Source organism: Coenobita brevimanus, chromosome 63, assembly GCF_032717465.1.
Source record: "Coenobita brevimanus isolate Jiangsu-jjx chromosome 63, ASM3271746v2, whole genome shotgun sequence".
NCBI classification, from domain to species: domain Eukaryota; kingdom Metazoa; phylum Arthropoda; class Malacostraca; order Decapoda; family Coenobitidae; genus Coenobita; species Coenobita brevimanus.
In genome coordinates this window covers 26,625,376-26,643,071 of record NC_137016.1, presented here as the reverse complement: position 1 = coordinate 26,643,071, position 17,696 = coordinate 26,625,376, and the positions used below count along the sequence as shown (strand labels likewise).

Sequence of the window (17,696 nt, the reverse complement as noted above, 5' to 3'; positions counted from 1 at the left end):
TAAAACTACTGTGGGCATGATATCTCCTGAACTCACCGATGGATTTCCACCAAACTTTTGTCAGTGATGCAGTATGAGGAGATGATGAACTGATTAGGCCAGCTATGTCTAGGGGTCAAATGTCAACATCATATGGGGATGCCTTACTTCATCCTTGTGCAGGTGATATCTAATGAATCCCTCAACAGATTTTTACAAAACTTTTGTCAGTGATACAGTATGGACGATGAACTGATTAGGTCAGCAAGGTCATGGAGGTTGTGTGGCAAAACCGTGTGCAAGGCTTGGAAGAGGCATACCAAGTCACACTTTGTGTTGACAGCTCGGGGCCTGAGTTCATTTGTTTTCGTTTTAAGATTTTGTTTTTTGAAGGCTCTAGCATGCTTGTATGCGTCAACCTTGGTCACCTAATGGCAGCTCTCCATGCTGCTCGATCTCTAGCAGTTTCCCTGTTCAGTCCCTTATCCCTGAGGTCACACTCAATGACCTCTTCCCATTTCTTTTTCAGTCTATCTCTTGCTACCCTATCCCCAACATTAACACCTCTCACTTTCTGCCCCCAGTTATCATCCCCCATCCTCTCAACATGCTCAAATCATCTCAATCTACCCCTCCTCATCACAACATCAATACTGAACACTCCAGTCCCATCCTACCTCTCAACTCCATCGTAAACCTAGCCCTCCCAGGCCTTGCACTCAGGGACGCACTGCACATCCACCTAATCATTTCCATTTCTCAGAGTTTTATTTACAATCTGAACGGCAGTTACAACCTTTTAGTTTAATTTTATTTCACTTCATTTATAATGGCTCCAACATAATTGCATGCATCAGCTTTGGTGACCTAATGGTGGCTGTCCACACTGCTCAATCTCTAGTGGCCTCTCTACTCGGTCCCTTATCCCAGAACGCAGACTGTATAACCTTGTCCCAAGTCTTTTCAATCCATCTCTTGCAACTCTACCCTCAATGTTCATATCTGTCACCCTCCACACACCTAACTGTCAGTCTCCATCCTCTCCACAAGTCCAAACCATCTCAAGCTACCCCTTCTCATTATATCACTAATACATTCAAGCTCTATCCTTTCACTCAACTCTTCATTCACAATTCTAACCCCCCAGGCCTGTCATTCAAGGACAAGCTATACATATCATCATCCTATCTATACATTTCAGCCAACAAATATCCTCCTCCTTTATTGCCAAGTCTCATTACCCAATAGTATTACACTCCTAATATATGCTGCATACAAGGACCCCTTAGCACAAAGGAAGAGCCCTCTCAATATCAAGAGAGGCAACAACTTCTAACATTTCTTCCAACCACTCCTAACCCTTGCTATCAAGCTAGCTCTAGCCCCACATCCAGGACATATTTGTATTATGTCCTCCAAATAACAAAATTCCACCAACAACTCAAAAGAATCTCCAGCAAAATTAACCTTTTCCCACATCTCTCCTTCTGTTTGTTCTCCTTCTCACACTGCACAGTTAAACTCAGTATTATTTTGCAGCCTACCTCCGATACTACTATGTCTATTATTCACCCAAATATCACTAACACTGCACAATTTTTTTTTTTTTTTTTTTTCACACCCTTGTGGAAAACTGCATAACCATCTTCTTTCTGCTATGACAGTACTGTACTTCCACCTGCCCTAGCTATCACTATTTTCAGTGCTGGGCAGGTGTGCAAATACTTGTGCAAGGCGCAATTGCACACCACTGCGCTCCAGTAAATATCGTTTGTGCATTGCACACCGCACGAGACCATGCGCAATGTTGCGCTTTCGCACATGAAAAGGCAGGTGCACAAGTGCAAATTTATTTGCGTTCGCACAACTAAATTGTGCTTGCGCACCTGTCCTGTGGATTGCGCACTGTGCAATCCAAGGGACACATGGTTTTGGGAGCTTCCCGTATGGAATGGAATGGAATATGAAGTTTAGGCCAAAGGCCAAGCACTGGGACCTGATAGGTCATTCAGCGCTTTGATGAATGAGATATGAAAGACAATAGTTTAAAAGAATGAGTATAAAAATTGAGAAAACTACTACACAATAATCATGCAACTAAAATCGTAGGTAAAATGAAAACAAATGTAGTCAGCAGGCCCTAAAACATAACTATGACAACACCAATTACAGTTTGCAGTATAGCCCTGTCTCCTTTGAAAATGCCATAAGGCTAGAAACATTTGCCCTAATACCTAAAACAACTGATAGGGATCCCGTATTTGTTAAAAATTTCGCCCGAGAGCGAGCATAGGTCGGACAGTCCAATAAGAAATGCCTGCAAGTTATTGTGACTTGAAAGATGTCACACTGGGGTGGGACCCCTCGGTCCAAAAGGAACCCGTGAGTCAAACGCGTATGGCCAATTCGCAGCCTAGTCAACCTCGTCTCAAAACCCCGACAAGCCTGAGAAGAGGATGACCAGGCATAAACCGATGGCCGAATCTCTTTATATTTCGTGTTACTGGCCAAGGAGGGGGAAGCCCATCTCGCCTGCCACTCAGACCAAACAAAGTTACGGATAACGGTCTTCAAATCAGAATAGGGAACATTATTATACCCAACAGAAGCAAGAGAACACGCCGATTTTGCCTCTTTGTCAGCAAATTCGTTCCAATAGAGATTAACATGTGACAGTATCCAGCAGAACGAAACAAATTTATACTTTGTAGCCAGGCGCCAAAGCCAAGACTGAATCTTCCTTACTATAGGGTGGAATGTGTTAAACTGCTTAATGGCGGTCAAGCTTCCATAGGAGTCTGAATATATTGTGAATGTCTTTCCCGGCATTGAGTAAGCCTCTTCAAGAGCCTTCTCAATAGCAGTTAGTTCAGCAGTGAGAACAGACGCATTATTAGAAAGCCGTCCAAGACGTACACCCCCTTCATGGACGAGAGCACAGCCTACACCAAGGGGTGACTTTGAGCCATCAGTATACAACTTTACTGAGTCTCTGTGGAGAAGGTCATGACGCAAAAACTTCGATTTAGTTTTTTCATCCGAACGAAAAGATTTTTCTACGTGTGGTTTTGGGACACACATTAGGTTCTGGAATGAGCCAAGGAGGGAGACTGCTGTAGCTTATTGGTTCAATTTTTTGCTCCCTCAGTGATGCGTCACCCACAGGAAGCATGCGAATCTGGAATGGTATAGAGGCTCTAGGACCATAGAACTTAGACGGGTCACACTGCAACAGAACATCAACACAAAGATTGGTGTAACAATTGCTCTTAATTCGTGCAATGTAGCGAAGCCCTAACTCATGCCTGCGTAAGTCCAGAGGAAGCTGGTCTGTATCTACATATAAGCTCTCCACAGGGGAAGTGCAGTATGCACCCGAGCACAGTCGTAGTCCCGTATTGTGGAGCACATCAAGCTCATGAAGTTTGGCCTTACATGCAGAGGAATAAATTTGGCATGCGTGGTCAATCTGTAACTGGCACAAAGAGTTATAGAGCCTGAGAAGGGAGTTCCTATCAGCACCCCAATCAAAACCAGAAACCACCCTAAGGATATTTAATGATTTCTTGCCTTTAAGCTTCAGATAATCAATGTGCTGTGACCAGGAGAGACGTGAGTCAAAGATCATACCCAGAAACTTAACCTCCTTCTCAAAAGGGATGATGTCGTTGTTTAACTTTAAGTGTGGGACAACCTCCTGGCGTGTGCTTCTAGTGAAACGGACTGCAACAGTCTTGGAAGGTGAAAAGCTAAAACCATTATCATCAGCCCAACGACAAATAGTGTATATGGACTTCTGCAGGTGATGACTAATCTCGACTGCGTCGTAGCCAGACACACAAATTGCCAAATCATCAGCATACAGGGAGCCCAACACAGGGCAGGAAATCTGACTGAGAACTCCATTGATAGCCACAGCGAAACAGATGACACTAAGAGTGCTGCCTTGGGGAACACCCTCCTCTTGCCTATAAGGGCTGGATACAACATTTCCGACACGAACCTTAATGTGACGTTCCGACAAGAAGGAACGGATAAAGCGAAACATATTTCCCTCTATGCCATATCGAGACAGTTGAAGAAGGATACTAGTGTGCCTGGTTGTGTCATACGCCTTCTCAAGGGCAAAGAACACCCCAATAGTCTGACAATGGCTGGCAAAACTTTGCTGGATTTTATCTGAGAGGATCAGGAGGGGGTCTAATGTCGAACGGTTCTTCTGAAACCCAAACTGGTAAGGAGAAAGCAGCTTTTCGGATTCTAAGTACCACACTAACCTTGCATTAACTAGCTTTTCCATCATCTTACAAACACAGCTGGTCAATGCGATAGCCCTATAGGTGGTGGCCAAAATGGGATTTTTGTTTGGCTTGCTGATGGGAACAATGAAGGAAACTCTCCAACTGGCAGGAAAAATGCCCGTTTCCCAAATTTTGTTAATGATCTTTAGGAGGAACTTCATAGCCATAACAGGCAAATTTGTGAGCATTGAATAGAGGATGTTGTCCTCACCTGGAGATGTAGAGGTAGTTGATGACAGAACGTCTTCTAGTTCCCGGAGAGTGAACGGAGCATTACAGGCAGCATTGCAAGAAGATGGAGAAAGTGGAGGCACGTCAGGAATACCATTCCCTGATATTCGAGAGGACTTGGAGACATCAGCAAAATGCCTCCCTAAGGTCTCCGCAACCTCAGCAGGATCAGTGATGAGGTTGTCACTTATTTTCAATGTCGGGTTGGGAGATGGGATAAATTTGCCTGAAAGCTTTCTAATTTTCCTCCATATAACCTTAGAGGGAGTCTTGGAATTAATGCCGTTGATGTAAGATATCCAGGAGTCCCGCTTGGCCTTTCGAAAGTAGCGACGCTGCTTTGCCATGGCACGTTGGTAAATTTGGCGCGTGGCAGCTGAGGCTCTGGTCTTATAACGACGATAGCACTTTCTCGTAATTTTCCTTAGTATGGCACAGGTTTTATTCCACCAGGGGACCGCAGGTCAACGCGGTTTACCTTTCGACATAGGGATGGCCACACGGGCACTGCCCATAATCACAGCAACAAAGTAATCATAGGCTTCCAAGTGACTACAGAAGGACTCGAAAGGCCTAGCCAGAAGTATACCGTTTTTGTAATTCAACCAATCAGCCTCCGGCTCCCTCCACCTAGGAGAAGAATGAGCAGGAACATTTTTCACACACTTTAGATGGATTGGGTAATGGTCGCTTCCATTCAGAAAGGGATTTACTGACCAACGAAAATCCATTAGGATGGAGGGAGAACACAAGCTCAAGTCAACAGCGGAGGAGGCTCCACTACAGACATTGTGGTAAGTCATAGAGTCCATTGTAAAATGAGATATTATGTGATTGGAGTATGTCATCTATATTCCTTCCACTAGCATCCAAAATTGTACCACCCCATAGCGGATTATGGGCGTTAAAGTCTCCCTGAAGGAGAAAGGGGACAGGAAGCTGATGGATTAAATCTTCAATGTCATGCTCACTGAAACCACCACCAAGGAACACACCGTGAGCGAAAATTCCAGTACAACTGTAATAGCAACGGCTTGAAGAGTTGTCTGCAACTGAACAGAAGAGTGCTGCAAGGACCTGTGAACAATTATTGCTGTACCCCCATGCGCACGATTTCCTGGTGGAGGGGGAGACCTGTGAAAGGCATAATTCAATCCAGGATTGTATACCTCAGAGCCCAACATGGTCTCCTGGAGACAAACGATACCTGGATCAAAGTCATGTATCAGAACTTTTAGTTGCTCAGACCTAGAGCGAAGACCCTTACAATTCCACTGCAAAATGTCAGAATGGAAAATTACCTACTAACGTCAGAAGCCCCAACCTTTCCTTTACGCGGTTGGGAAGATGAAGGCGCACGTTTGGTATCAGTGTGCAATGGCAGACGACGGCTCCTCACGGACTTGTCAACAACAGATTTGGTGACTGGGATCTTAGAAGTTACAGACGAAACTTCCACTGGAGGAACTTGAAGTTGACTATTTAGTGCGGGGTTTTGAGGGAGTCCAAGAACTGTACTTCCCGGTGCCAACTTTACTTGGTATGTCAACAGTTTTGCGGGAATGCAGGGACCCTGACAAGCCTCCAGAGGGGAGACCAGCACTCGTGCTGAAGTACCTAGTGCAGTAGCCAGAACTCGCACACGGGACTCCGAAGAAAAGGTAGGCCTAGCAGCGTTTAATTTATTGTCTCAATTAGGGGCACGTTTCATATAAGAATAGGGCGTCTTCTGTTGATGGCCATCTGATACTCCTAGAGGAATCTTGCTAGGTGGAACGTCCGTTGAGTCAAGAGACTCAGTAGACCCTCGGGGACGTTTCTGGTGTGACTGAGATGAAAAACTTGGAGATTGCTTAGTCGGAGAACGTATATGTGTGATTGTCTTTGTAGACTCTGAGGACTCAACAGAGGGGGCAGCTGATGATTCAGGAGAAACAACTGACGGGCTAGGACGAATGCCTGTTGAGTCAATTGTTTCACATGAACATCCAAGGTGCCTCTGATGCGATGTAAATATTTTAGGTGTTCTTGTTGGAGAATCCATGGGGGCATGGACTTCTACGGCATGAACTCTTGTAGTTAATGTTTCCGGTCTTTCAGATGAGAATGCTGTGGAGGGCCTATCTGACACGGTTGACAAAACAGAAAACTTATTCCGGACAGGAATATAAGAAGCAATCGGAAGAGAGCGGGAAGAAACTTTTGCTGGTTGAGGAAGGTGAGAAGGTGCTGAAGCCAAACCAGATGTGGAGTTGGAAGAATCAGGGCAGAGGGAGGAGGCAAATGTCTTAGCCCCACCATCCTTCTCTTGTCTAAACAGAAGTTCCCGTCTGGCACTACCCAGGCTAATGAACTGTGAGTTAGCCAACTGAAGAATATCCTGCTCAAGGCGGTACCTCCTACATTGTCGAGAACTTAGGGAATGAGCCTCCCTGCAGTAAAAACAATAGGAATCCGACTCACACTCAACAGTAGGATGTGAGTCCAGGGCAGAGCAATGACCGCACCGGGAACGATTTATATAGTTCTTCCTCCCGTGACCAAACTCATAACGTGAGTAACACTGCAGGGGACGGTCAACAAAAGGTTTTACTTGAAGGGACAGAGGGCCAATTTTAACACGATCTGGGAGATAAGGACCATAAAAGGTGAAGACGATCATGTTACTATTTCCTCTGATCTTCAATACTCGCTGGACATTAGCAGGGCACAAATCAAGAATATCATCTTCTGAAAAAGCATACAAATCCTGATTATAGACACGCCCTTTGCTGTAACTGAATGTTCGATGAGGTTTGATGGTCTCAAAGAGGCCATCAGAAGGGCAAGGTAGATGGAGAAGCATCATGGCCTGTGTCAGATCCTTTGCTCGAACTAACACTCCTTTACCATACTTCTTGAGGTTACCCTCAGGAAGCACTCCAATTTCTTTCTCTAGATACCTAGCAGCGTGGATGAAGTTTCCTCGCCCTTCTCTATAATATGCCACAAACCAGTAAGGTGTGGGGGCGTGGCGCACCTTAGGAACTCGCTCTTCAGCATCATCAAAGATGTTGGGGCAATAGTCATTTTCACAATCCATTACGCTGTTTGATCGGATCAGCTCAACAGTACAGTTGGCCTCCCCTAGAGAAAGAGAATTCCTTACTTCAAAAGCGGCTTTGGCAGCACTGCCAGAAGTAAAGGTCACGTAACATCGAATGGACCTACAGTCATCATCATATCTTAGACGGATACGACAACTGTTCCAAATGGTTTGAAAAGAGAGTGAATGGCACGGTAGGAAAGAGATGTAAACATATTAATCAGCTTAAGCGTATCCAGATTATAAGAAATCTCGGAAGACTTGATAGGTGACTCACGGGGTCTACCAGCATCATTAGTAGCAGCAGCAGGAATGCGAGCTCCAGCCTGCACTTGCAAAGAACCACCATCACGAACAGAGGGTGATGTCTCGAGGGTCTGGTCGACCTCCCCTCGAGGACCAATGGTATTTTCAGTGTTTATATCCATATAGAATGGGTTGATAATAAATGGCTCCAGGGGCCAGAAGCAACCGCCTACCAGGAATACGAGGGGACTGAGCGCTGGCCGCCGCGAGCGGGGTACCTCATCCCCATGGGGGCTTCTCGGTTTAAGAAGAAGCCTCACATGATCCGAAAGTTTGCCCACAGAGGAGCTAAGACCCCCTTCCCCAGTGCATCCCAGCCCAGACACCCAACCATCCAACACAGGACAACCCCAGAAGGTGATCCCTCCGGCGGGCAGCACTGTTGACCCGCACTGGCAGCCTAACTCCAGGAACCATTTAGTCTGGTCTCTCACTGACAACCTTACTAGCATGGGTAGCCCTCTCCCCCCAAGAGAGGCGGAGCAGGGGCCGAAGCCCCCTCTAGCCTCGCTCGCCAGGTCACAGGGACACGCAAGCCCCCCCACCACGACAAGGCGGTTCCCACCAGGGGGGAGCTTCCTGTATGTCTGGACAAGGGGTGGGAAGGCATGGGCAGTCGCAAGGGTTCTCCAGGGGGGAGGCGGGAGGGATGGAGGGTAGTAGCATTTCTTACAATGCTTCAACAGAGATAATGTATTTTAATATTTTTTAAATTATTATTATTAGTAAATAATCTATCTATCTATTGCCAGACGCCTCAATCCCGTTTGGGGTGGCCACAAACAAATCGCCTCCAAGTCGCCCTGTCCCCCGCCATTTCACTGCCCTGCTCCCAACTCACACCCTCCTCTCTCATATAACTCACCACCCCATCCCTCCATCTCATCCTCGGCCTCCCCCTCCCTCTTCCCCCCTCCACCTCACTCACATACACTCTCTTCGTCAGTCTTTCACCCTCCATCCTCTCCACATGGCCAAACCACCTCAGTGTGTTCCTCATAACGCTTCCTATCACATCCACATCCACACCACAATGCTCCTTTATATCCTCATTCGTCAGCCTGTCTCTCCACGTGACTCCACAGGCTCCTCTTAAATGACTCATTTCCACTGCTCTCACTCTTGACCTGTGTCCTTCCAACAATGTCCAAGCTTCACTTCCATACGTCAGAGTTGGTATCACAATACTGTCATGTAGTAACTTTTTCACTTCCATGCTCACTTCCCTGTTTCTTATCACTGCTTTCAAAGAACCAGCAGCCTTTCTTCCCTGCTGTACCCTTTCAAGCACTTCACCCTCCAAACCTCCATCCTTACTCATCACACTACCCAAGTACTTTAAACGTACTCACATTTTCCAATTCCTCACCATCCAACCTCGCTGTACATTCACTGACTTCACCTCTCTCAAAGACCATCACTTTACTCTTCCCTACATTCACCTTTAGGTTCCGTTTCTTACACACTCTCCCAAACTCATCCACCAAGCCTTGCAGCTCCCCTTCGTCTTCACTCAACAACACAGTATCATCTGCAAACAACAGTACAGGGAGTTTCCAAACACTATCCTCTCTCACCAGGGCCACTCCAACATCCACTACCCTACCTTGTACCTCTTTTATTAAGTTATTATTATTTAGTAAATAATAATAACTTAAAAATGCATTTATTTATTTAGATTAGCATATGCAATTCTTTACAAAAATCATTAAAACGTATTATTTAAATCAAATATCCACAGACTAATAATTTATTAGGTTGTGGATATTTGATTTAAATAATATGTTTTAATGACTTTTGTAAGGAATTACACATGCTATTGTATATCTATACTGAATTATTAAATAAAACGTCATGCAATAATGCAGATAAAAGTAAATCTGGCAACATCACAGCCTTTGTTTCCTTGTCCCTCCGCTTCGCAGCCCGCTCACTCCTCTGTTTCAACTTCCACGAGTGAAAAAGTTACTACATGACAGTACTGTGATACCAACTCTAATGTATGGAAGTGAAGCTTTGACCTTGTTGGAGGGACAGAAGTCAAGAGTGAGAGCTGTGGAAATAAATGAGCTATTTGAGAGGAGCATGTTGAGTTACATGGAGAGAGAGACTGACAAATGAGGAAGTGAAGGATTGTTGTGATGTGGATGTGATGGGAAGCATTAGGAGAAACACACTGAGTTCATATGGAGAGGATGGAGAGTGAGTGACTAATGAGGAGAGTGTATGTGAGTGAGGTGGAGGCAGGGGGAGGCCAAGGATGAGATGGAGGGATGGAGTGGAGAAGTATATGAGAGAGGGGGTGTGTGAGCTGCGAGCAGGGCAGTGAAATAGCGGGGGACAGGGTGACATGGAGGCGATTTGTTGCCTGTTTGTGGCCAGTGGCCACTCCTTATGGGATTAAGGCGTCTGGCCATAGATAGATAGAAAGAATAATAATAAATAAAAGTAACTATGCTATTTTATTCAAATATCTCAATATTTTACAGTAATTCCCACAAATATATGCAAATGGTTTGCACTTGCGCTTTGCGACATTGCGCAAGCTAAATATTCGTCAGATTGCGTACTTGCGCTTGTGCAAGGTGGTGAACTATGGATTGCGCATTGCGCTTGCGCAAGGTCCTTCTTCGTTTGCGCTGCCCACCACTGACTATTTTTGTTTTATCCACATTTACTCTCAAATCCTAGTATCCACATTCCATCTCCCCAGTACCTCACACTATTGACTGCATTGCACACAATCACCTACACCAACAACACAACATACACTCTTTGAGAGCTCTGTGGGAAAGCCCGGTCTCGGCCATGGCCTTCCTAAGGGACTCGGGGCTGTTCAGCCAGACTGCCTAGGGAACAACTACTACTACTACTATTGTATGCTTGCCTCTTATTCTCTGTAATCAACACCAGTCATCAGCATTTAACACCGCCCATGAAAGCAAGTTCTGAAGTCATGTGAGGCCTTCAACCACCATACTAAACAATAAGAAGCTTAAGAATAACGCTGATGCACACCAATGTTCACTGATAATTCATCACATCCACCTCTGTTCACTTTCACCTGGGTGCTACCACCCTTAGCCTTACCCATAACCACTCTAACTAACTACTCCTCAATCCCACACTTTCTCACTGCTCACTGGACCACCTCCCTAGGCACTCTGTCAAAAGCCTTGCTGCCTATTGCACCACCTCCCTTGGCACTTTGTCAAATGTCTTCTCCAAATCAACAAAAACAAAGTATAACTTTCTCTCCCTTCCTACATATTTTTCCTGGAGCTCTCACACAATGAATACAGCACATCCTAGTTTTATGATGAGGATGTGTTTGAAATCTATCGGATCATGGTTTTTCATGCACTGTATTGAGTTCATTATAACAAGAGTTCAATAGGGATAAGTTTTTGGACAAGAGTCACCCATCTGACCAAGCTTCCAACTCACCTAAACATAGAGTTATTTCACATCATTGCACTTCACTTGTTGCTTACCACCAAAAGTAAGTCTAAAAATTAGCTTCCAATTCACCTAAACTGGTAGTTCACTTCAATGCACTTCACTTACTTCTTGAACTCCAACATCACAGGCAGTAGGTGGTGACAACCATCATCCACACACTTTATGTAGTGCTGCCCAAGTCTTTCTTCACTTTTATCAAACAATCTATGATCTGCCCTCCATTCCTCCTACTTTTCCCTTTCCTTCCTGCTTTTATTACTCTTCTTTCCACTTTACATGGCTCTACACTAAGTGGAAATTCTACTGGTTTCCTGTAACTCTGGAAATTATTGACAATGCTGTGCAGTAACCATGTAACCAAATTATGGGGTGAAGTGGAGCCTGCCATGATGCCGTCCCAACCAGGTGGTGAGATGCATATGCAGCACCCATCCAGGAACCAAACCTTCACAATCTTCCCTGCATCTTGCTATGATGAGGCAATGTCAACCACAAGGGAACATAGTTTCACTGCACAGGATGGCCCTGTAGCGGTGGTTACCTGCTTGCAGATCATGGGTCAGCTCAGCCAGACTGGGGTTGATTAACAACAACAATAACAACTCAAATACCACACAACTGTTTCATCGCTGACACTAACACACCCAGTAGTGACCAAGTTCAAAAGTCATCTTGGAACAAATAAACATCAGCGACTGTGAGCAAAAATAGCTATTTTGTATCGGCTAGTGAGGCTTTGTACTGGATCAGATTATATAAGCAAAAATGTGATCACAGATCGAAAAAAGGTTCAAGCTTTTTTAGTCATCACATGCTGATCTATCATAAAACATGGGTCTGCTGTATAGTATCAGGGGTCCCTAGGGACTTAAATTCAAACTGCATTTCCTTAATATTCACTTTCCCTTAATATACCTTCAAGAACTCTCTCCATTACTTCCATTATGTGGTCCAAAAGCTTAATGCCTCTATAATATCCTCCTTCCAGGGTATCATAGTTTCCCTTATACACATTTAAAACCATGTTATTCAACCAGCTATCTGGAACAACACACTCAACAGAATTTATCATACCAACAACTATGCCCACACCTTTATCTCCAGAAGCCTTCAGCATCTCAGCAGTCAACCCTGACAAACCTGTAGCCAGTCCCAACTGTACTCTTTCAACTGCCTTGCCCACAGTACCATCAACCAGAGGCCATGGGCCTGATGCTGCATCTGCTGCCTCCACAATAATATTTGCCCTTCTCTGAAGACATGTGAGTTGTACAGAGTGTACACTTTGTGATATATAGTTATAAATGGTTGAGAACAATTACAGCATCTCATCAAGATGTGGGGCATTTTGAGGGGCAAATATCTTTATCCAAAAATATCCTCAAAACACCAGGGTGCATCTACCATGAAAGAATAATCAGTATATTGTAAAATATGTTAATGTCAGAGGTGCAGTGACTGCTACAGCTTTCGATCTTAGCAGCGGGTATTTAATGGGAATATCTCAGTTTATGAGTTCCTGGTACAAGTACTTCACCCTTGTTGCGCAGCACACCTCATATGAGGCACAATGAAGGTTTGCACTGGCCAAACTGCAAGCCTTATACGAGGTACAACTTGCATAAAACAATATCTTACTGGCCAAACTGCAAGACTTATATGAGGTACAACTTACATAAAGCAATATCTTAGTGGAGGTAACCTTACATAGAGTCAGTCCAAAAGGGGTTAATCATTGTGCAAGAAGACAAAAACATGGAAACTATAAACAAACAAATTACCAGGCTCTAACATTTGAATTGTTTCTTTTCTATTAAAAAAAAAAAAAAAAAAAAAAAAAAATCAATCAGCTGCAACAGACAACCTCAGAGAATTAGATGGCTGATGATGTCACAGTGCTAATTTGGAAATGCTACACTTCAGTTAACACTATGTTCATTATCATTACCCAGAATGAAGAACTACCACTGGTACAATGCCTACAAATGACTTGATATGCTGTTTATGATACTTTTATGAAGCCATCAACCAGTCAATTACATAATTATACTATTACATCACACTGTTTTTACATTTCATCTTATTCAAGGCCATATCTGCAATGATTACAACAAAAATTCATGCTTTACAGGGAAATATATAATGAACATTTAAAGACAGGCTCATCTATCTATCTATCTATCTATTGCCAGACGCCATAATCCCATAAGGGGTGGCCATTTGACTTTGAGTTAGTTGTTTTACGGGGAGGGGCACTAACCCTCCACCAACAGGCTCATCATCTTATATATTCAAGCACAGAATTCTACCTACTGTAACTAGAGGTAACTATACTTTTAAGCTAATTACTTATCTTTCAAAGTTAGGAAATTTACTAAGAATTATCCATATAACTTAGAACATCAACCCAGCACACAACATTCAACACCTCTCCTCAGAATACAAAAAGACATACTGTACTTAAAGGCAGAATGCAAATTCCATAACACAAAAAAAGAGTGAAAGGCAATAGCAATATGTATAAAAGTAAAAATAACAACTCTGCAACAAGCTTCACTCTAAATTAAAGTAAACTTACTAATGTTGAGCAATTAAAGGTAACTAAGCTACTAAAAATGTTTTACATACTGCAACATAAGAAATTAAAAAGTAGCATATTATGAAAGCATAAGTGAAGAAGCACTAAAAGAATAACAAACATGCTGCCAGCTGATGTGCTTATTATGTCTGTAAAAGTAGTGGCACATTTACATTAAGTAACTTACACTTACAATATATATATATATATATATATATATATATATATATAAAGCCGTATATTAAAATCAGCCATGCACATATGAGTGTACAGTAACAATGCCATAATGGAGATCATGAGGCAACACTTGGCCAATCAAATACATTTCAATAAACAGGTTGTAATGTAACTGAAGACTTGCAACACAATGATGGGTAGCAAACTGTTCACATGGTTTGTGGTGCATAAAACATAAACGGGACTAACACACTATACCAAGTTAAAATTCACTTGTGTATATATTATACCCTGTTGATTCTTTTCATCTACCTTGGTACATCGGTTACTCTGCATTAACATTGTCTAAATTATGAATACTTATCCTAGTTGCCAGTATTCTTCTTGATGTTAATCATATTCTTCATACACTTTATACATAATAATATAAGTTATTGCATCCTGAGCCCATACCAAAGATAGATTGGCGTACAGTACTACTAAGCTTTCTGCATTATCTCTTGGACAAACTAAAGCTGTAAAATGGGACAAGGTACATAGTTATGGAAAAAATATAATGGTAAGTTGATGTGACTATAATGTAGCATGACAAAAAATTATAACTGTACAGCAATACTATAATCATCATTAAAAATGATCTTGTAGTATCTTTCATTACAAAGGGAAGAGACTGCATAGATTATTATCTGTTTCAAGATGTTTAGTGGAAAAGTATCTACGTGAAAGAAAAGAAGCTCCATGATCCCTTCACAGATCAGGAGATACGACACTAGACGGACTGTGGAAGGTATTAGAAATATAAGGAGTAGATGGGAAGTTGTTAAATGCCATGGTGAGTATGTGTGAGGGTGCTAGGGTTTCAGAGCATGTGAATAGTGAACTGAGTGAGTTCTTTCATCTGAATGTTGGACAGAAGCAGGAATGTATTGTGTTTCCATAGTTGTTCCATTTATATAAGGATGAAGGTATAAAGAAGATACAAGGAGGGGCAGTAGATGTTTGAACATCTCTACTGAGGGAAAGTTAGGTTGGAAACTTCCTGTACTGTTGTTTGCCAATGATACTGTATTGTTCAGTGAGGATGAATGAGAGATGCAAGGCTTGGTGAATAAGTTTGGGAGTGTAAGAAACAGAATCTAACACAAAAGTAGATAAGAGGAAAGTTATGGTCTTTGAGGGAAATGAGTCACAAAATGCAGTAACACTGGATGGTGAGGAAATGGACAATGTGAGTGCATTCAATTACCTGCATAGTGTGATGAGTAAGGATGGAAATTTAGAGGATGAAGTGCTTGAAAGGTACAGCAGGGAAGAAAGGTTGCTGGTTCACTGAATGCAGTGAGAAATAATATGGAAGTGAGCATGGAAGTAAACAAGTTCCTACATCACAGTATTATGATTCCCACTGTAACACATGGTGGTGAAGACTGGACCCGCTTGGAAGGGCAGAATTCAACAGTGAGAACAGTGCAAATGAGTTATTTGAGAGGAACATATGCATTTACATGGAAAGACCGGTAGACAGACACGAGGAAGGGGCATTATGGTATTGATGTGGATGTGGCGGAAATTCTCCAAGATGATCTGATCACGTGGAAAGGATGGAGAATGAGAGTCTATCTATCTACTGCCAGATGCCTTAATCCCATAAGAGGTGGCCACAAACAAATCGCCTCCACGTCACCCTGTCCCCGGCCCTTTCACTGTTCTACTCCCACATCACTCACCCCTCTCTCATATACCTTTCCACTCAATCCCTCCATCTCATCTTTGGCCTCCCCCCCTCTCTCTCCCCCTCCACCTCACTCACGTACACTCTCCTCGTCAGTCTCCCACTCTTCATCCTCTCCACATGGCCAAACCACCTCAATGCGTTTCTCCTAATGCTTCCTATCACATCCACATCCACAAAACAAAGCTCCTTCACTTCCTTATTTGTCAGTCTCTCTCTCTCCATGTGAATCCACATGCTCCTCTCAAATAACTCATTTCCACCGCCCTCACTCTTAACTTGTGTCCCTATAACAAGGTCCAAGCTTCACTTCCATATGTTGGAGTTGGTATCACAATACAGTACTGTCATGCAATAACTTCTTCATTTCCATGCTCACTTCTCTGTTTCTTATCACTGCTTTCAAAGAACCAGCAACCTTTCTTCCTTGTTGTACCCTTTCAAGCACTTCACCCTCTAAACTTTCATCCTTATTCATGACACTACCCAAGTACTTACACGCACTCACATTTTCCATTTCCTCCTCATCCAGCCATATGACAGAGTGGATAGACAAGGAATGAATGCATGTGTGTGTGTATTTACCTATTTGTATTTGTGTGTGTGTGTGTGTGTGTGTTAACATACAGTAAACTCCCAATTATCCGTTGTAATTCTGCCAAGCCCTATGCCAAATAATGTGAAACACTGGATAACGCATAGTACCCCCCACTGACTCAACATTCAGCATCGAGCCTGATACTGTGTTACTACAGTATACATCTTGGCCCTCTGTCCTAATAATTTTCTCATAAGTAAAAGATGAAAACTAAGCATAAAATACAATCAAATAATGATACAGTACAGTAATATAGTGCCAGTTGGCTACCACTTACGAGCCAGTTGATGTGCCTAAACACCGGTTATTGCATAGAACTACCAGTTATACCCTGTTTCGGCATGAGATGTTGCATAATTTCGCTGAATATTTATACATCCTGTTAGAATGCATTTGCTTTGGCAGAGAAGATAAATCTAGCTGACAGAAAAGAAGGTTTGTTCCGCTGGATAAAATTACTGTGCTTGTAATTTGTACATATTTATTGCATCATCTGCAAAACAGCTGAGTGGCGAGGTGATGGCAGTCAGGTGAGGAATAAACTGGCAGGCCTTGGCCATAAACACAAGTGTGAGTATGGGAATCATGATAATTCTGCTGTACAACACTTCTTTCCTGAATCAGTTCACCACTAAATGCTCAAGATTTATTTCTTTAGGTTATTTTTCCATGTTTTAGAAATAAAATAGTAAATATTATTTTAAGAAAATGAATTTTACCATGTGCATTTTGCACTACTGCAAGACTGTGCAATCACATGTTACATCTATGGAGTGTGTTTAAGAAGGGCTTATATTTCAAATGCAATTGTTTGTGTGGCACTCCATACGAGTGGTATTGCATATACTGCATTAATATAGCCTTTGTATGACAGCACACATCGGATATCCAGGAAAAATCAGTAACTGGGAGGGGAAAATCCCCAAGCTTCCTAGTTAACTGGGATTGTACTGTATGTATGTATTTATGTGTATACATACAATAGGATCTCACCAATAACGATTTTGGCAATAACGGTAAGTTAGAATAGATATCCAGTTTCTATAATAACGTTTGGATTCACTTGAATAACGGCTACTTCGTGAATGCCAAGTTGTTCTACTGCAAATATGTCCATAATAAGATAAGGAATGAAACAGACAAACAAGAAAAGATGAAGGAAATCGCCAAAAATGTGAGCAACAGTGAGGAGGTGAGCCACCCCTCGCCACCTCCCCTGACTCACTCACCGCTGTCCCCTCCACCTC

General features: G+C 42.9%; 1 protein-coding gene across 1 annotated transcript in view; it reads right to left on the bottom strand.

Annotated features, from left to right (window-relative positions):
- rb (adaptor related protein complex 3 subunit ruby) overlaps positions 1-17,696 on the bottom strand; it is a 539,541-nt gene that overhangs the window by 226,200 nt on the left and 295,645 nt on the right. Inside the window, exon 12 of the mRNA XM_080276000.1 lies at positions 11,153-11,165. Within this exon, the coding sequence (XP_080132126.1) occupies positions 11,153-11,165 (13 nt within the window). The remainder of the gene's footprint in view (positions 1-11,152; positions 11,166-17,696) is intronic.